General features: G+C 54.4%; 9 protein-coding genes across 9 annotated transcripts; 3 read left to right on the forward strand and 6 right to left on the reverse strand.

Annotated features, from left to right (window-relative positions):
- The first annotated feature begins 751 nt into the window (after positions 1–751).
- On the forward strand, positions 752–2,097 carry K489DRAFT_81742 (uncharacterized protein). Its single transcript, XM_033608951.1, has one exon. The coding sequence runs from the start codon at positions 1,150–1,152 to the stop codon at positions 1,939–1,941; it is 792 nt and encodes a 263-aa protein (XP_033455890.1). The 5' UTR covers positions 752–1,149; the 3' UTR covers positions 1,942–2,097.
- K489DRAFT_326674 (subtilisin-like protein) lies at positions 1,989–2,986 on the reverse strand (the record flags this gene model as incomplete). Its single annotated transcript, XM_033601926.1, has 2 exons — positions 1,989–2,630; positions 2,690–2,986. Coding segments are annotated over 2 exons (939 nt in total), but the record flags the coding sequence as incomplete, so codon positions are not given.
- Positions 2,636–5,032, reverse strand: K489DRAFT_81795 (uncharacterized protein). The gene has a single exon (XM_033608952.1). The coding sequence runs from the start codon at positions 4,810–4,812 to the stop codon at positions 3,115–3,117; it is 1,698 nt and encodes a 565-aa protein (XP_033455892.1). The 5' UTR covers positions 4,813–5,032; the 3' UTR covers positions 2,636–3,114.
- Positions 5,033–7,522: 2,490 nt separating this feature from the next.
- On the forward strand, positions 7,523–7,768 carry K489DRAFT_303239 (ankyrin; the record flags this gene model as incomplete). The annotated part of the gene is made up of 1 exon (XM_033600473.1): positions 7,523–7,768. A coding segment is annotated over one exon (246 nt), but the record flags the coding sequence as incomplete, so codon positions are not given.
- A 1-nt stretch (position 7,769) lies between these two features.
- On the reverse strand, positions 7,770–9,499 carry K489DRAFT_384352 (uncharacterized protein). The gene has a single exon (XM_033605840.1). The coding sequence runs from the start codon at positions 9,098–9,100 to the stop codon at positions 8,177–8,179; it is 924 nt and encodes a 307-aa protein (XP_033455894.1). The 5' UTR covers positions 9,101–9,499; the 3' UTR covers positions 7,770–8,176.
- Positions 9,500–10,339: 840 nt separating this feature from the next.
- K489DRAFT_373864 (WD40 repeat-like protein) lies at positions 10,340–11,722 on the forward strand (the record flags this gene model as incomplete). The annotated part of the gene is made up of 1 exon (XM_033603467.1): positions 10,340–11,722. The coding sequence occupies one exon, from the start codon at positions 10,340–10,342 to the stop codon at positions 11,720–11,722; it is 1,383 nt and encodes a 460-aa protein (XP_033455895.1).
- Positions 11,723–11,816: 94 nt separating this feature from the next.
- On the reverse strand, positions 11,817–12,477 carry K489DRAFT_81827 (uncharacterized protein). The gene has a single exon (XM_033608953.1). It carries the CDS (start codon positions 12,265–12,267, stop codon positions 11,911–11,913), a length of 357 nt encoding a protein of 118 aa, XP_033455896.1. The 5' UTR covers positions 12,268–12,477; the 3' UTR covers positions 11,817–11,910.
- A 209-nt stretch (positions 12,478–12,686) lies between these two features.
- On the reverse strand, positions 12,687–13,636 carry K489DRAFT_390975 (uncharacterized protein; the record flags this gene model as incomplete). The annotated part of the gene is made up of 2 exons (XM_033606650.1): positions 12,687–13,383; positions 13,545–13,636. 2 exons carry the CDS (start codon positions 13,634–13,636, stop codon positions 12,687–12,689), a joined length of 789 nt encoding a protein of 262 aa, XP_033455897.1.
- Positions 13,637–15,041: 1,405 nt separating this feature from the next.
- Positions 15,042–19,022, reverse strand: K489DRAFT_384355 (glycosyltransferase family 2 protein). The gene has a single exon (XM_033605841.1). It carries the CDS (start codon positions 18,798–18,800, stop codon positions 15,312–15,314), a length of 3,489 nt encoding a protein of 1,162 aa, XP_033455898.1. The 5' UTR covers positions 18,801–19,022; the 3' UTR covers positions 15,042–15,311.
- Between the last annotated feature and the right edge of the window lie 864 nt (positions 19,023–19,886).

Consider the following 19,886-nt stretch of genomic DNA (forward strand, 5'->3'; position numbering starts at 1 on the left):
TCCGACTGTCCCGTCACTCACGTCTCCGTCGTCGTGACCTCTCTCATCTTGATCTTCAGACTTTGCACTATCTGCCATGTTTCGACGACGAAGTTGATTACAGTCAGCAGGTTGTGATCAGCAGACCAAGATTCAATGAGGCAAATGACGACTGGAAGTGGTTGACGATGCAGGTCATGCGGTGGTCGCCGCGTTTCAGATGAGAGGAAGTGCATTGGCAGGAGCAGCTGACAGCGTTTCACGGGCGCTTGTGCGCTTGTTAGCTGAAGCTTCACGTTTTGGCCAGCATTTCCATTCAGTGGGACCACCTCGGAATCCAATTCAACCTTCAGCCTCATGTCTTCGCCCCACATGAGCGGCGGTTCTGCGGCGTGGTCTTACTCATCGTTACGCTGTTATGTTCCTGCCTGTGGTGATAATCATGGTCTGTTCCCGATCATCACAGCACGCGGGGAGCGTCATCACCATGTTACTGCCGACTAGATACTTGTGCTGCTGTATGATGAGGTGTTCATCTTCGTGCGGTTTTGATTGGACCGAAGAACTCCGTCTGTGGACAGAAAAACGTCGCGAAGGCTTCATCATCAATGGGATGTCGATAGGGAACGGAATAGGGAACGGAACCTTCAGTCGGGTTGGCTTAGGGTTGCCGTTATCGCTCTGCGACCTGGATTTCTTCGCTCGGCGACGTACAGCATGGTCTGCCCAGGTGTGCTTGTAGCTGCGGCTATACAATGAGAGGGATCATCTCAAGCAACGATTGGAGATGATAGAAAAGTCGCATGTTTTGGCGAGAGCTTCATAGCTTGTCATCTGTTCGTCAGCGCAGTTCCCCACATCCGCGCCCAAAAGGGGAACATCACTCGGCAGCTTGTCACTGCACTGAAGCTGGTGGAGGCTGTGCAAGGCATGCACGCTGCTCGATTGAAGATGGAGCTGACGCGGATGGAACGATGTCGCGCTGTAGATAAGATGCGCTGAAGGACGCCCACGTGCAGCTCTATTCCGTCAATTCTGTTCTTCACATCCGCATTTGATCAAGCACCCGGAAGACATCACCGAATCAGGCCAGCGGCATCCAGCTTTCACCCAGAGGCACGCGATCACATTCCAAGAAGCTGCAAGTCGTACTCCCACTCTGCCAGCGCCATGGCCGCCGTCGATCAAGCAACCTACGCCCTCCTCCAACCACCCAGCTTCGACGTGCTCCCCGACACCGACGTCAAGCTAGGCTCCATCCATCCCCGCACAAAGACATCTCCCTACCGCCCCGACACGAAGCGAATCCTGAACCGCTCCAGCAGAATCGACGTCCCGGAAGAACTTCTCCGCAAGAGCACCGATCCAAACGTCGTCCTCGACAGCGATAAATTACGCTCCGGTGGCGCGGGGATCAAGCTCCATCTTCCTTTCTTGCAGGGCGTTGGCGGAAACGTCTCTGGTCAAGGCTCGAATGCGTCGTTTGTTTATATCCATGCGAAGGACGTCGAGACGCAGTGGTTCCTACCTGATGATGCGTATTTCGAGAAGGCGCTGCAGGGCGTTGCGGTCAAGCAGCAGATCTTCAACGTCATGAGGCCTTCATTTTTCCTGGTCACGGGCGTCAAGATTGCGGAGAGCGCGGTCATCGTCACGGGCTATGCGAAAGATCGTGGAGGAGAAATCGGTCCTGAGATTGATTTGACGCCGTTGGGGATTCCGGTCGAGATTGGCGCGAGCATCAATGCCAGGCGCAAAGATCATCACATCGTTGTCGTCGAGAAGAAGGCGAGGTTCGTCCTTGCTTTCGAGACGAGGCGGATCAGGAAGAAGAGGCAAGGGTATGATGAGGAATCATATAACCGTGACGGGGTCCTCGACGATCAGCGTAAGCGACCGTCAACGAGTCTACTCGATGAGTTGGATTATGATGAAGCCGCCTATGAAGTGGATGATGCATGATGTAAACGGGATATACAATAGCGGAAATGTCAAATATGCCAGTCAGATCATTCGTCGTCGTCGTAATCTTCCATAAGCGTCATGATCGTGTGACAGATATGTCCCGACAGCATGCTCCGCTCGACAGCTCCCATCCCGTCCAGCAAGGACCAAGGCGTGACGACCTCATATTCATTCCTCTGAGTCGACATCTTCTCGAAGACCCTACGCATTCCCTCAAGCTCTTTGAGCTGTGATAGCGCACTCTCATATCTTTGCGCGGTCCAGCCCATTCTACGCACTTCGCCCTTGGAATCGCGCATGATCTGGATGATCAGTGCAGCCACACCTGCGGCCACGGCGGTCGCTTGAGAGGTGCCTGACCGTCGGACCTTTGCCGGCATCTGTGGAGTGAACCCTTCCAGCGCCACTCCGAGCAGCGCGAAATTGGAGGTGTTATCTTTCTTTGTTGGATTTCCATTGTACATATTGCCGAAACCGGTCGCCGCGTGGATGCAGAGGACGTTGGGATCCCGTGCCGGATATCGTACTTTTTCGGTACTGCCGTTATTACCAGCCGCGGCAAATAGTAGTACCTGGTGGTCATGAGCATATTTGATGGCTTCAGAGACAGCCTTGGATTTGATTACAAATCCAAAGGACATGGAGATGATGTCGACTTTCCATATATCGACGGCGTGTTTTATTGCCTGGTTTAGTCAGCGCAGCTCGCATCCTTCTGGTCAAGGATGAGAATGTGAAAACTTACTCGAGCGATTCTTGCAGCTATCTCTTGCCTTGATTTCTTACCACGTATGTCCTCTCGCGTCCGTGCGATGCGCCCAGAGTAGACTTTGCAATTAGTGCCGACATCCAGGACTATGCTGCACATGTGCGTGCCGTGCCCGTCCTCATCGCCATCGAACCGTAGTGGGGCTGGACTGTCAGCACCCACCTGTGATGGGATTGCGTCGTTCTCGAGAAAACAGTACGCCTCAGCTCGATCGTCGTAGAGATCGGCGATGTCGGCATCGAAATGCAAGCCTGTGTCGAGCACTGCGACCTTCGTCACGACCGCGTTCTGCGGCAGGATCAACCCTTTTAGCGGCAACAGTCTCTGATTCCAGAGGTCTGCTTCAGTAACTCTGAGTAATTCCAATCAGCACAATCGTTTTGTTATGGGCCTCACAAGACTTACTCTCTGCTTTCGATTGATTGCTCTTCTCCGGTGTCATCATTGAGGACGAATTCGATGTCCGGTATCACAGCATGATCCATTGGCTTCACTGCAGGACGCCCCATTTGTGCCAGTTCCGATGCGATGACAGCTTCCAGAGCGTCGTTCCGCGCATCACGGCGACGCTCATCATCGTTCATTGGTTCTCGTCGAGGAGTGACGTTCCGCTCGGGCAGTGAAAAGAGCATATTCGCATCGATCTGGTACGCCACGCGCAGAACGTACTCAAGGTTCTGTATGACGACTGTCAAGAATTCCATGCGCATCCGCTCGCTATTGCGAATGGTCTGATCGCAAGCTTTGGCGCGCAGCCGATCTTCCCCCTTGTATCCTGTGCACGCGATGATAGCGACGAGGATCCTGTCGACGTTGGCAAGATCGCTTTCGCACCGCAACTTCCTCAGGCTCTCTTCGAATGCGTTACCTTCCCAACTGCAGGACTCCCACAGGATGATTTCGAGAAGGAGTTTTCCGAATTGCACCAGGCTTGGCATGGAGGGATTCACGAACCCAAAGCGGACATCGGGTTGAAACTCCATGCAGGTAGAGAATGGAAGGAAAGGGGTGCTGAGCGGTGAGAGCGAGCTGCGTTCAGGTCCATCGAAGCGGATGAAGGCGTCCGTACGGGTATATGGCCACCAGGCTCCACCACTGAGATGTAGATACAGATGCGATAAAATCACAGCCAGACATAGCCGCTCCTTTGGCAAGGGTCGACTCTGCAGCCGCATTTCTAATTGATCGAATGTCATGGGCTGCATACAGCTGGCGCAGTTCGAGATGGTGTACCAGGGACGGTCAGCCGTGGATGCATTCAGATCTTGGCAAAACTCGTCGTAATTGGCGTTCCCGTGTTGTGCATACTTCATCAGCATGGCCGTTCTCTTCCAGCCACTGGAGTCATGCAGAACTGCAGACGATATGGTTCCGTCCTCGCGCGAACTGTATGGGTTGATCGCGAAATGGAGCGCTTCGTGGGGATTTGGGCAGCTGCACCTCCAGGCGCTGGACAATTGGCGATGTATATGTTCTACCCCTTTGCACATCTCCTCGACTTTCCGCCATGCAGCACGTTGCTCGGCAGATATCGAGGCAAACTCCTCATCTTCGAATGGTACCGCGTAAACAGGGAGGAGTTTCTCGATCTGCAAGGCACATGAAGCGACCGCGTCAAGCAGATTTGTTCGGACTTGTTCAGGTGGCGCTGCTAAGCGCGTGTTTTTGATTAACCATAAAAGTTTGTCCTCGTCGTGGCAACGACTGCGTGCTGCCCAATGGAGCATGTTCCCGAGTGTCCGCTCATGCTGCTTATCTCTCGAGAACCATGACCAAGAGATCAATCCAAATGCCCGTGAGCTCACAATGACTTCATCTTCGAATATGCTCAATGTCCTCGCCAGGGCTTGATGAAGTGTCTTGTCATTGGTCTTCGTCAGCCGCACAGGCACACGAAGTAATTCATGATGTAGCTTGCCAAGATATTGATAAAGAAACGTATGAAAGGGCCGGCGGGCATTCTGCTTGAGCGTGTCACGGGCCCTTACTGCTTCCACATTTTCGCTTGTCGCCCAGAAGCAGGCAACGTCGATCAAGTCGGGCAGAATCTCCTTCACCAAAGACGTTGCTCCTTCGATGGTTCGGTCAGAATCCGGCATTACGGCTTAGTAAGTGCTAGCTCGAAGATCGACCATTCCAAGGTTGGTACACAATGCTTATATCCCACGTGGCATTGCGTCGCGCGGGAGTGTATAAAAGTTATGACGAACAATGCCGATTTCAAATATGTCCACCAGACGACATATCGTCGCTGCTCACGAACGCACGTAGCATGATGTTTTTCGCGCGCGTGATCAGGAGACCTATGCATGCTCTATCCTCGGTGTCGTAAGTCGTGGCGCGTTGTTGCGGGCGACACACTCATTTGGGGACACAGGCAGGTCTCGGGCCGCGATGACATCCAGGCTATCGCCGGCATCATCTGAGCTCAACGGGACACTTCGAACTCACAGCTCTGCGTTGGGTGTCGATTCCTGGTTGTGCGCGAAATGCGCAAAGGACTCCTCGGCAGGCAGCTTAGCACACTGGGGACATCATCATGGCCGTTCAAGCGGTCGACTCGATCCTTATTGTGGCTCGACGCTGCAGTGACAGACTTACAGCAATAAGTGCACGAAAAGACCTGCCGCCAATCATTCTCAAATGGGCAGACGACCAAGCAGCTCGGTTGCGAGTATGGAATGCAGCGCTGGGGGTTTACGCTCGCGGTCGCATGTCTATCGCTTACCGGTTACGGCTGAACGCGCCAGTGGCCTCAATGATTCTTCAGCTTCTGGAAGGAGTCGAGAGCTGTCTCATTCCGTTGTTGGCCGAATTACTTCATCCCTTGCAAGATTCAAAAGCTTACGAAGCGTTGAATCGTCTAAATTCAGTGGAACGCAATGGCTCCATTGGCACGGCAGTACAGAAGATTGCATCATTATTGAACGATGCGAAGGCTAACCTCGATCTGCTTCTTGATATCGCCGCAGACATTCGTAAGCTCGGTACCCAGAAAGAGGAGCAGAGAGCCCTCAGATTCGATCCTGTTGATCATGAAGGCAATTCGTTGACACAAGATTTCAAGCAATATATTTTGATACAGTGTCGTTTACACCTCGTGCGGACCCGCGCTGCAATCATCGCACAGGACGAATCCGAGAGCAGTGAAATGGCCCATACGACGAGCGAAAGGATCTCTGGAATGGAGATTAGCAATGGAACGAGCCTTGCGAAGGATGAATTCATTCTTGGTCGTCTTCAGGCGACAATCCTACAGCGCTGGCGCCTCTTGTGCTATCGTGCTCACCATAGTCGTGTCCTCGCATATGATGGAGATAGCAAGAAGACCGCTTCTGAGGCAGAAGAACCTGAGGCAACAGGGCGGGTTGAAGAGGCTCCAGAGCAGATAGCGTCTGAGTCGAAGGGAAAGAGTCCAGTTGAGTCTACGGGCACTGTGGAGTCCTCGGCAGCTACGGAAATGACGGAAGGCCGATTGATTGCCAAACGACCTGTCGAGGAACAGACGGCAAAGTCTGTTTCGACCAGGAGCTCGGGTGTTGCGCTGAAAGAAGCAGATTTCCCTCGGCAGCCTCGAATCGTCGGCGAGGAGACTCTGTGTACTCTGTGCTGGATTCCGATGCCTGCGAAGGATCTTCAAGGAAGGAAGTGGCGGTCAGTTCTTGACAGATTCTCGACGCGCTTTGATAGCTAATGACTGCGTCTAGTTCTCATGTTCTCCGTGATCTTTCACCTTACATCTGCGTTTTCAGCGATTGCAACACCGCCGCGTACAGGTACAAGACCACGAAGCTTCTTCGACAGCACATGAATGATGCACACTGCGATGTACGTTGGGCATGTCCTCGGTGCGAGACATCCTTGGAAGATCACAAGAATTTTGACGATTCTGCTCTGTTCGCGAAACATCTCAAGGACGTCCACAAGCAATCAATATCAGAGTCAGATATGCAATTCATACTTGAGCATGCGGTTGAGCGAACACCTCATTCACTCCAAGCATGCGTTTTCTGCAACGGCCATGGTCGTGATGAACAAGCCACAGTCATAGAACATTGGGACGAGTTGTTCACCCATATGACGCGCGACCACATGCAATCTTTGGCCATGTTATCTCTTCCTTGGGACCTCGACGTGTCGGACAGAGCAAGCGATACAAGACAATCAGGCGTCGAGAGCAGCATTGAGCGAATGGAAGAGGAAATCGAGTCCGAAGCTGATGAAGTGCCCCGTGATCAAGGGATCGTTATCGGGATGAACGATATCGTAGCAGGAAGTGCTTATCAACCTCGTTCGGCGCAAAAGTGGCTGGACGAGGTCGTCGATGATCGGCTTGAGGGCATGGAGTCCAGCGAGATGACAGAATTTGTTGGCGATTTGATGCAGGACTTAGATCGAGTTGCGGAGAACCAGACTGTGCCAGATGCTGATCTCAATGTACCCGTCGTACGGCTTCGACCGACTGACGCTGGATATCAGGAACAGAGAAATTTCGAACTATCACTGTACAATGCGGCCGACAAAAACAACACGAAGAAGGTGAAGAGTATCTTAGAGTCCAGACTCAGCATCGGCGGCAAGTTGCCCTTTTTGGGGGAGGCACTTCAAGCAGCATCTCACGGCGGATCCGAGGAAATCGTGCGAATTCTGCTCGACGCCGGGGCGAGCCCCAACGTTGAAGGGCGCGCATATGGCAATCCTCTTCAAGCAGCAGCAGCAACTTCGAGCAAGAGCGCGTCAATCGTACGAATGCTTCTAGACGCCGGCGCTGATGTCAACGCTAAAGGCGGGCTGTATGGCAGTGCGCTCCAAGCGGCATCTTACAGCGGATCTACACCGGTAGTGCGAATGCTCCTAGACGCCGGAGCAGACGTCAATTTCACAGGAGGCATATATCACACCGCGCTTCAAGCAGCAGCGGCCGAAGGCCGGATCGAAATCGTCAAACTATTACTCAACAAAGGCGCTGATATCAACGCCCGTGGAGAGAGATATGGCAACGCACTTGAATCCGCAAGATCGGGAGGACACACTTCCACTGAGGAATTGCTGCTTGAGAGGGGTGCGACCGATTTCAAGAGAATGCGAACCTGGCAAACCAATCCATTCCGTCCGAAAAGCTCACTTGAGACGGATTATGATTCATTTGAGGCCCAAGCAGGCATCCTGCATGCAGAGTCTGGCCAGAGTCAATCCCAGACAAGTCGACTCGTTGCAGGGTCAGATTTGAATCAACGCAAACCAGAGAGCATACGGAAAGTGTACAATCCGAAGAAAAGCGCGCGTCGGGTAGCATGGGAAGTCGTCAAACCTGATCGTGATGATCCTGCGCCATGATGATGTCGATGACAATCGATGTGCGGGACTCGACGCTTTGAGAGAAACACCGAGCCATTTACTAGACTCCGCCTTCGGCTATGCCACAATTTCAATTTTCCCTCGACAAATAGTTGTCGCGGAGCTTCAGAAACGATTATCTGAGGAGAATAACAATAGTGCCAGGCTGTGTCGCGCCCATAAGCCCAGCAATCCGACCGTCAATTGCATCAAGAGAATCTCCGTCGCCAAGCGATCCTCGCGCAACGGTCCCCTCCACACGAGCCAAAGGTTGATAATGGTCAAATTGCTCGTCTCAATCACTCTACCCTTCTCATCGACACGAACATTCACAAGTCGAAGCTTATGCAAAATCTTGAGCACCTCTCCAACCAGCACTTTTGCCGGTTTATCCTCCGTGTACTTCGCGACCGAAGGTTCCAGCAAACCCGTCCGCGCATTGAAATGCGGGAGGCGATGTCTCGGGCATGGCACGAGGCCGAAAAGCTGCGGCGCCGAATAGACGAAATTGAACACTTGCGGGATGAACAGCAGGAGTAAAGTCTTGCTAAAATGACCCAGGATTCCGACGACGGCGAAAACCATGCCTGCGAAGTAGCAGTACGTGTCGCCGACGAAGACTTTGGCTGGGTACCAATTGTGCCAGAGCAAAGCGAGGCTCACGCCGATAAGCGGAAGGAGGAGGTAGAGACTGAAGAGATGTGAGTCGGCGGCAGGGTGTGGTTGTGTGACGGGTCCGCCGATGTTTTTGGGCAGGAGGTATAATGCGTCATTGAAGGCGATGAGGATCGCGATGACCAGGCTTTGACCGACTTCGATTCCGTTGATGCCGGCGACGATGTTGATACTGTTGGGGCAGAAAATCGCTACGCCTGCCATGTAGACGTAGTAGAGGGCGCCGAGATCGATGAGCTCACTGCTGCCCGCAGGAAGGTAGTTGAGAAGGAATCGCGGGACGGTGACGTGGGTGACGCCGAAGTCGACAAAGTACAGACCAAGCATCGGAAGTGCGGCGAAGGCTGGAATGAAAAACTTGTGGCGCCAGCGCATGTCGAAGGAGTCATCGAGGATGCCGAGGATGATTGTGGAAGTCAGGGTGCCGTAAGCGAAGCCATAAGACGCAAGCTTTTTCGACAGAAAATATCAGAACAAGACAGCTTCATATCCATAGTCGGACCGCGAATCGGCTACCGATCATTCAGCATCGGCGCAGACTTACCTTCTCAAGCGGAAAGCGATGCAGGAACCGTCCGCCTTCGACATCTGGCGCGTGAATCACGTAGTCCTTGTTCCCGCCGCCGCTAGTGACCTCGACAATATCGCGCTTGAATGCGAATGGAAGGAAGTTGATGAGGGCGAGAAGGTATACCAACGCGGAGATCAACCCCATCATTTCAGGGCTGTTGAATGCGTTGTCAGCATGGAGACACACGGTTCTTTCGCGTGAGAGATCTGAGGGCATGGTGAAATCGTATAGTTCACTCCATTGATTCTCTAATCGTGCCCGAATGCTCGCATGCAGTACTATGAATCGACTTACATCTCCACAGGGTTCTTCTTGGACATGTCCCTCCCCTTATAACCTCTTTTGAGGAAGACATCGCCGGTCCATAGAATGAGTGCGTAGGAGAAGGCAAACGCGAGACCACTTATCGCCAACGACGCATATAGCGGCTCGCCATCGTTTCTCCAGGTGTCGACCAGGACCGCGATGCACGCGAGGGAAATGGCCGACAGCGTCAGCTTCTCCGCTGGACGAATATCGCGCATCTTGTAGTATATTATCTCGAGATTTCAAAGTCCAGAAATCTTGACCATTTACGATTCCGGGCTGAGTACTCTCTATTGTGACAGAGACATCGTGTATACTTGGAAAATTTGTCTATTTCGTGTCTGTTGTCGCGAAGACACCTGGCGACAATTCGTGGTGGCTGACATAGCTCGTCCTGTTCTTCTTCCAATGGCTGCAAGTGGAGTACGCGCGTGGAGGCCTGCCGAGGCTAGCCTGATTTGGCGATATTGTGCATGCGAGGTCGACCTCATGTGATGCACAAGCGCGTAAAGAACAGTCTTTCGGGGCTCTTTTAGAACTTCACAATACAAGTTGGAGAGATATAAGCAAGAGCATCACTGTATGGATTTGCTCGAAGATGTAAATGCACAAGTACAACTCAAATTCCAAGCTACAACGATAATGTCAACGAAACTTGCAGAATCATGACATTCGACCTCCCACCAAGCGTCTGATAAGGAACTTCCAAGAGCGAAAGAAAATCGATACAAGAAATCATGGCCTCACATCACAACTCTCACGCCTCGCATTCAGCGAACAACAACGACTCTCCAACAACCTTCCACCACTTCCCTCACGGCCACCAAGACCTCCTCCTCGCCGCCGCGTACAACTTCTATGGAACGCGTCTAGCCACGGCCTCGGCGGATCACAAAATCAAAATCTGGGACCGAACACCCTCAAATCCCCAAGTACCAACAACAACATCCACAGACCCCTCAATACCCACCATCTCATCATCTCCAGCAACCTGGACTCTCACCACAACCTTCCCCGCTCACGACGCCGAAGTCACGGGCCTCTGCTGGAACGGGCCCTACACCGGCGAACATCTCGCGTCCATCGGCGAAGACGGGCAGGTGAAAATCTGGGCGGAGGACCCCACGGAACCGATTTCCAGCACGCGACGGTTTCGACGCGTGTGGCAGCAGCGGAGTTCGACGGGCGTGCCCTTCGTCGGACTAGGGTTCAAGTATTCCGGCGTAGACACAGTCCTAGCGCTGACGACTCGCGATGGCTATCTCACCGTCTGGGAACCGAACGATGATGCTGGAGGAGGCGCCGGGGCAAATGCTGGAGGAGGGGAGGACGACGGCGATGATCTTTCCTCGTGGAAATTGTGGTACGAGGACCATCTCTGCGCTACACCCCCGCGGACGGAGGAGACGGCTTTCCGCCTGTGCTGGCATGCGGAGAAATTACCTCCCTGGCCCGCGATTCTGGCGGGCTTGGATCGGAGGAGCATTGGATTCGCGGTGGCGGTGGGGAATAGCGTGAGGATCTACCGGACGGACAAGGAGAGGAAATTCTATGTTGCGGCGACGCTGGAGGGGGCGGGTGGTTTGGTGAGGGATGTGGCGTGGGCGAACGGGAGCATGAGGGGATTTGATCTGATTGCGACCGCGAGCAGGGATGGGTTTGTGAGGATTTATGAACTGCACACTCCCGCGACGGCCAATGCTTCTATGACAACGACAACAGCGGCGGCGAATACCGACTCAGCAAGCCACCACCACCACCAACAAACGTCACAACCCACCCTCCCCTCCCCCCAGACCCCGACCTTCAACACCGGCGGCACCACCGCCGTCAAACCGCACCACCCCCCAACAACAACACGCTCCTCCGTCCTGCGCTCCCAACTCCTCGGCGGCCGCGACGGGAAACGCGACCCCTCCTCCCGCGGCCCAGGCGCGATTCTTCAAGAAGTAAAACTCATCGCGGAATTAGACGCGCATGAAGGCGCGCCCTGGAGGGTGGCGTGGTCGCCGCTGGGCGAGATCCTGGTGTCGACGGGGGACGACGGGGTCGTGCGGTTGTGGAGGAGGAGCGTGGAGGGGAGGTGGCTGGAGAGCGTGGAGGTGGATCTCACGGGGTGAAGAAGAGGGGGGTGTGTGTGCTTTGGGGCGGTGGGGGATCCCAATGCTCAGGTACGCCGTGATTTGAAAGTTCAAGGAGGGAATAGTCGCGAGCGGGCGCGGCAGGTCCATTGCGATATCTCCCCCAGAGAGATGGTTTGACAGGGCGCTCTTCTATTATTATTGTTGGTGTCTTGCCGAGCAATTTTCTATTCTATGCCAAGCAGCTCAGTCCTTCCAAGAGGAGAGTTTTTCTCTTCGTCCTCTTCTATCACCCAAAATGATGCATCCCTGAAGCGCACCAGCAGGACGACGACCCAAAACATCTCGAAGAAAAACATCTCGAAGAATGTCAGTCCCCAAGATAAAGCAATAACCGGTGCTCGCCCAACGCCGCTGCTATGCGAAAAAGAACCAATGCAGAGAGAGGGCGCGCCCAAATCGTGACATATGTACAGAATCGTAAATCGCAGGAAAAGCCCAAGGAACCCTGACGCGCCTGGAAAACGCCACGCCAGAAAAGGACAAGGTCGACCGGAAAGAAAGCGCGGCTCACGGCATTGCATCCCAGGAGACCAAAAGAGAAAAACTCCGGAATTCCGGTTTCTATGTAGATCGTCGTAATTCGTGATGGAGTCGTCGTGATCGGACCGCCTCGGGCGGAGTAGGCGGGGGGGTCATAATCTCGAAACTTTACCGGACCGCACACAGCTGGCGGAAGAGGGCTCTTTCTCTCATGCGGGGCTCCGTGGTCGCCCCGTGGATCTTGATGTTGAAAGAAAGAGAGCAGTGGAGATTTCGTTCACATCTCGGGCAAAGCGAGATGTTCCCGCTTTGTCTGGGGGATCGTTTGCCTTTTGCTCATGCCCCGGTGGCGGGATTTCATGCCCTCCGCTCCGAGAGGAGTATCCCTGGGCGACAAATGTGACGTTCTATTCCATGGAAATCGTTTTTGCCCGTTTTGCTCCACAGGAGAGAAAGTCTCTCATTCCAGCCCCGTCATCATCCTCTTCCTCATACTAGTGTTGACCACGCCGCCGAACCCGAACGCAGGGACAATCCTACACATCCGCGCAAGACTGCTCTTGCCCCAATCCGCGCCGACTTTCCTCAGACGATCCGCGACCGAAACCTTCCCCTCGCCGGGCCGGTTGTACAGGTCCAGACCGTAGAGATGGCAGGGCGTGCTGATGAGTTGCACGGCGGCGGGCGCGAGGAACTGCGCGGCCGAGGCGCGGGAGATGTACGATTCGGCGGCGGCGTTGAGCGGCAGGGCGGGCGCGATGAGGGGGGGCAGGTTGAAGGAGGCGTAGACGGTCATGCAGTCGCGGAAGGCGAAGAGGGCGTAGGACAGCGGGGGCACCGGACGGGCGGAGGTCGCGGTGCCGAACATCTTGGTGAACTGGCTGTCTTTGATCATGGTGAGGGTGAGGTTGGCGGTCGAGGTGGCGAGGAATTTCGAGGGCCCGTGGGTCACGGTGCTGGCGCGGTCGGGGTGGGTGACGGTGGATTGGAAGGTGTCGAGCGTGTTCGCGGTGAGGTAGGTTCCGCCGTAGACCATGAAGATCAGCGCGAAGGGCTTGGAGAGGATGTAGGTGTGTGGGCGCAGAAGCATGGTTTTGAGCGAGGATCTGATGGAGGCCATGAGGGCGCGTTTGCCCGAGGCATTTTCGATGATGGCTCTGTGGAGAGTGGTTAGTCGGGGATGTCACTTTTTCGTGTTTTCCTCTGTCTTGTGCGCGACCAATGCCTTCTCTTTTGAATCCATTGATATCGAATGCCTTCCTCTTCTCATCGATACCCCGTATACATCCCGTCTCATTTCCCCATGGAGAAGACTCACTTATCGATCATGCTCACGATCGGCGCAACCAACCCACCGGCGGTCGCAGCAGACATGGCATCAACGGCAACCCGCTGTCCCAAATTCTTCATGTTCCATCCCTTCTGCTGTGTCGACGCTCCTGCAGCCAATGGCGCCGGCGCGGATGCAGATTTATCGTCGGAGGTCATATTGGCAGCGTTACTGGCGAGAGTCGCGGCGGCGGCAGCAACGGCGACGACCTTGACTGTGGAGCTCTCGGCGATAGTGGCAGTCGGACCTCCACCGATCACGACCATCCCTGTTCGAAGCTGTTTTCGATTCCTTTCTCTCGGGTTTTCGCACGGGTCCGCGAGTGATGATGTTGTGTATCCGTGAAGCTCTTCCGCTGACTCTGGATTCTTCTCTACGGATGTACTTTCTGGCGCGCGTGAAACAGCGGTGACGACGAAGACGAACGCGACGATCAAAGGGACGACAAGAGCGGAGCGGATTAGAGGAAAGGTCGGGAACGGAGATGAGGAGGAGGAGGAGGAGGAGGCAGGACGGCAAAGACAGCAAAGGCACGATGATCCTACACCACAGTCATTGATTTCCGGGCGATTGACCACAATATGGAGTAGTATTGCGCGCGCGGTGCAGGTGGTTTGCGCTACATAAATCCGGAGCTTACCTAGATGGTTATTTCTGCAGGAATTCAGCTCCCGTGACCGGCGGATTTAGAGTCCGGCATTGAAATTAGCCCCGATGCGATTGGCGAAAGCGCCCCAAATCCACCTAAATTCCACCTAAAATGCCCCCCCGAATGGTTCCCACCCACACAAACACACACGCACATCCACACACAAAGAGCAATGCCGTGGGGGATCTCTTCGATGTGAAGAAGACATTGTTACAGATTGATGATACAGCACACGTATCGTTGAATGTGTGATATGTCTAGATTGAAAAGAGGCATTTGAGTGAATGGGTCCATCTTTCTCTCTCTCATCACTCCCAACGAGCTTCTCCTCGGCGATGACGCCGAAGCGCCCCATTATTATTTAGCGGAGTAAGAGAAGAGGAGGAGAAAAAATGGCGCATCGGCTGCCCATGGTACAGTAAAGCGAGGAGATGCACTTACTTGTCCAGCCACCGCCAAAACGATAAGCACCATCTCACATCATGCATAGCTCGAGGGATGAATATCGCTCATGAGACTCTCTCCATCTGTCTCTATCTCTCTATCGCGCGCAGTGGACCATATCGCATATCACAGCCATGAGACAATCCGATCCTCCAAAAGACCCGGGAGAAAGGCATCGAGGGAGACGGCGCCATTGGTAACCCTAAGGCAACTTGACGATCGAATAATGTGGAGACAGACAAACCAAGCAGTCATCGATGTATCGATGATTATTCTCCGACTCATCTTCGACATGCGCTCGTTAGATGCTGACGATGAGGAGTAGAGAGGAATACCTGATCGAACTCATACTTCCTTGAACAATGTGAGGAGAAAGACATCACGGCAACAATCCACAACGACAGCGAAGAGCGAGTTTTGGTGTACTCAAAAGTTGCCACATCTATTCCTTTCCAAACAATGGCTGGGAAAGGGCGCACGATGATAATAAGACGAAATTGAGGATCAGTCCCCATCGAACCAGGGCAGACGACATGTATCTTCCACATCGTCTCCCAAAATCCCAGCAGCATCCGAGAATCTCCCAAAAGGAGAGAAAAAAAAACGCCAATCCCCATCATACACGTAACCGTCTCGATCATGAAACCAAATCCCAAATCCATCTACCTCCTCCCCACCGCACTCCCGATGCTGCTCCCCGCCGAGCTCATCTTCCCTCCGACCCACTTCTTCGTGCCGAGCGCCCACTTGGGCGTCGAGAATCTCTCCCAGAGCGTTAACCCGCCGACCTTGCGCCCCGCGACCGTGGCGCCCGCGAGGGGATCGACGTGGTCGCGTCTCTGCAGCCACTTCAGGCGGGCCTCCATGATGGAATGGACCATGTTGATGATCAGGAAGGCGGTGGAGCCGAGGGCGCGGAACAGCGCGAGGAAGGCCACGCTCCACAGGATGAACTTCAGGTAGAAGTTGTCGGCCACGGGGGTGGAGCCGTAGATCTCGCTGACGCCCATCGCCAGCACCGCGTTGGACACCATCCACACGATCACCACGTACGTGCGCACCGCGCGGTAGTAGTCCTCCTGCTGCTGGGAGGCCGCGATCGGCGGCACCGGCACCTCGACGCGGTCGCGCAGGTTCCGGAGCGCCTCGTCGTAGCCGGAGTCGATGTCGAGCTGCTCCGACGGCATCTCGAGTTCGACCTTGGAGCCGTCCTTGCTGGCGGCTTTGGCCGCGCCGAGGTCCTTGTTCATGACGTTGTCGCCCTTGGTGCCCCAGGTGACGTCGTGGGCGTTGCAGAAGGCGTAGACTTGCAGCGTGCAGATGTACGAGGGCAGCAGGGCGAAGTATTGGCCGGCGCTGGTGAACATGTGCCACGGGTCCAGGTAGAGGAAGGACATGAGGAAGTAGAGGCCCACGGTGGACAGCGTGGAGACGATGAGGTTGGTGAAGATGTTGGACCCGAAATGCACGTTTTCCGTCTGCGAGGGGCCGAACTGCCGCACGATGATGTAGATGGTGGCGAAGGTGTTGTAGGCCATGATGATGCTGAAGACGACGAGCGAGGCGGTGAACATGCGCTTCGCCCCCTGCGGTCGGTTGCCCATGGAGAGGATGAACTGCATCATGATGGTGAGCACGCAGACGTAGCGGAGGATGATGAAGATGGCGGCGCCGATGTGGTGGCCGAAGGGGTCGACCAGGGGATCGGCGAGGCTGCCCGCGATGAAGTAGAAGGCCAGGTAGAAGTTTCCGAGCGAGAAGAAGGTGAAGATGAGCTGGACGAGCTGGTAGATGAATTCGACGTGGAGGAGGATCTTCCGCGCGATGGAGTGGTCGGTGGTCCAGATCTGTCGGAAATGCAGGAGCGAGTAGACGGCGGCGAAGAAGGCTCCGTTCAGCCAACGGCGACGCTGGGAGATGAATTCGGGGATCGCGTCGGGGACATCGGTCTCTCCGGTCGCGTTGCGGACGTACTTGAGCACCCACTTCTCGTTGCGTTTGGCGACCAACTCCCAACAGAGGATACGATCCTCGGCGAGGTACATGTTGGCTGTGAAGACATCCGCGTCTTGACCGTGGAGTGTCTCTCCCTTGAAGTACTGGCTTAGAGGTCCGTGGCCGTTCTCATCGTTCTGTAAGGCGTGGTATCGGTATGCACTCAACGCACCAGGCAAGACGGTGATGTATCCGAATACCGACTCGAGCGGCTTGTCGAGGATGTTACTCATCTTGTACTCGAAATTCTGGCTGGCGACCAATGGATTCAAAAGTTGCATCCAAGCTTTACCCTTGGCCGCCACGATCTCTCCGGCTGCACCAGCAACATTACTGTCACGATCAAACGCCTTCCACAGGTGATACAGCGAGTCGTCGCCAGGCTTGGTTCCGACATCGAGCAGAATGCAAACATTCGGGTTCAGCGCCTGACCGAACGCATTGAAGAACCATCGATGACTATTCAACTTCTTCGCGTTCTTTTCCTTGAGACAGAAGATCATCTGGCACGGCACGATGCCCTTCTCGGCGCCCTTGAATTTCAAGTCGGCGTCCAAGCTCACCTGTGTGGTGTACTCGTACACGTGCGCCGTGACTTCGCGCGCGTTGACCGAGTTCTTCGCGATACCGGATTGATAGCAACCCATGGCGGCCAGGGCGTCAAGAGTGCGAGGGTGCACTTTGGCGCGACCGTCGGAGATGATGCAGACGACGATCTTCTGCCAGCCTTCTTTGCCCCAGGTGCGACTCTTGGCGCGGCTGCAGAAGTGGGCGATGTTGCGCATGACGCCATGCATGGTGCGGGTGAAGTCGATCTCGTTCTCGTTGTACATGGTGATGCAGATGAACAACTCCGTCTCGCGCGAGGTGGTGCCGATGTTCTGACGCAGCTTGTATCCGCGGCTGACGAAGTCGTCGGGGTCGCAGGTCACGGCGGTGTAGCGCATGTGGGTGAACTCGACATCGTCCCGGCGAGGGAGGAAACTGTAGAGGATGGTGGGGATTTTACACTCGAGAATCAGTTCACCGTTGATCAGGCGGACTTCTTTGGTGGCCATCTGTGCCTGGCGGACGCCACGACGGGCTTGCTTGCCTGTGGGTGCCGGTCCATAAAGAGAGCCGCTGTCGACGTCGGTTTGCTCATCCATGTCGTCCTTTTCATCGTAGTGGTCTTCCGCGAGCGTGGCTTCGGACACGAAACTATCGCGTTCGTGCAGCTCGCGAGTAAGAGTTCCTGCGGTGGAAGGTCCAAAGACATCATCTGCATTGGTGGTCGCATCATCGTCGATGGGAATGGATGTCATTTCGGGCTCTCTATCCATATCGTGAGACGATCGCGACAGAGGTCGAGTCGCAGCAAACAATGGTGCCGGAGGCAGAGGACGTTTCGGGGAACCACCTCCGTATTGAGAGGAAGGAGTGCCCGGTCGTGGGACGCCATTAATATCAGCAGGCTCATATTGAATCGTGGGCGCCCTTGGACGAGCATAGTCCGCGACAGAAGTTCGCGAAGGGGAGTACGGCCGCGTGGGAGATTGTGATGCTCGTGAAGAAGGGCGGTACAAGGGACTGTAGGCCGAACCATCACGACTCGGAGGCGGAATTTGAGGCGCGTCACCGAGCACAGAGGTGTGCCGTGACAACGGTGGAGCGGATGGCTGATACGAGCGCTGTAGAGGGCTCGGAGGCAAACCGCCACGGATGGGCGATGTTGACGGGCTCATGTCTTCTGTGCTATCCTTGGTCTTGAATTTTCCTCGAAAGTGACGCGTGCGAGGTTCACCAGACCGCGGCGGGCTGCCAGTAGAGATCTCATCTTGGACCTCTTGTAGTAGACTGCTCATCTCTTCATGCACCGGTTCCGGTTGAAGGCGGACCGAAGGTGTGGGTGAATATGTGGGAAGAGAGTCGCTGCTCTTGTTGCTCGCATTCAGCGCGTTCAATCGATCTTGTGCTCGTAGAAAGAGCTCTTGTGGCGTGGGTTTCTTGCGCGGATCTGAGGCTGCGCTGGGTGAGATTGAAGGAGCATATGAGTCTTCACTCGAGTTGGTGAGCAGGCGCATCGATGCGCCGGCATTGTTTGGGTGGTTCGATGCAGAATCGTCATCTCCACCAGGATAACCTGGCGGCGGTCCATATGAACTGTGTCCAGACATCTTTCCGACGATCGAGGTCGTAGCTGTTTGGAGGATTTAACTTGAGCGCTGATGTGGTTTGTCTTCTTTGACTATGAATCCATGTTGCACACGAGCGAATGGATGATGTGCTATCCGTTCAGTGTAGTAATAGCTTGTGAGAGGTCAGTGATGGTAGGTGAATGAACCAGAGCAGCGACGGCGAGTAGTAACAGTAGCGATGCAACGATAATAATGCTGGATGACACAATGTATGTGTATGTATGGTGGGAGGGCTATACAAGCGCCGCATGTACGCATTGGGGTTATGATGATACAATGCGCTTTGCGTAAATAGAAATCGTGGTCGACCCAGCAACGGCGTTGGAACCTCCCGCCGCAGCCGTAACCGCTAATTGGTGGGATCTGCACGCTGCGCTGACTTCAGCACCGATAATGGGTGCGTCGCCATGGACCTTTCCAACGTCAAGTGGACAATACACTGTTGCAGCTGTACATATTACACTGTAATAACCTTGGAATGCGGCGGTCGCTTGATTTCTGACTTTTCCTTGATGGCGACGAGGGTAAATAGATCGACATGGTCAAGAGAGACAGTGTTGTCGATCATCGCGGTCTATCCTCACTGTCCCATTTTCACCATCACTACCTCTGCTCCATTCAAAGCATGCTTACTCTGCTATGTATTATCGGAGCATCGCCAACCAGACATTGATATTCGCGAGACCAGCAATTGAGTCGCTGACATCCAATGCCGGCTTTTCGACGGGTTCTCTCCAACATCCGTTATGCACGTTGGGGAAACACAAGCCGCAACGGGACTGTCAAAACAACCCCAAAGGCTGTGGACGTTTGAGGGTGCGCAGGGAAGAAGAAAACAACAGAATAGCACTTTCCCGATTCACCATTGAACGCTCCTCGCTGGAGACCCTCTGCGATACATGTCATCGATCAATAAGTACCTGAGATGCTAGGCGGAATGCGTGGTGATAAACAAGTGCAGAAGAGTCGGGATGTAGACCAGCATTCGAATGGATTGTCTGACTGCACTGCAGAAGCAGGAGTGTTATATATTGTCGTTACAGGACTGAGACCTGTCCGGTCAGT

This window comes from Dissoconium aciculare (genome assembly GCF_010015565.1).
Source record: "Dissoconium aciculare CBS 342.82 unplaced genomic scaffold K489scaffold_15, whole genome shotgun sequence".
Taxonomy (NCBI): domain Eukaryota; kingdom Fungi; phylum Ascomycota; class Dothideomycetes; order Mycosphaerellales; family Dissoconiaceae; genus Dissoconium; species Dissoconium aciculare.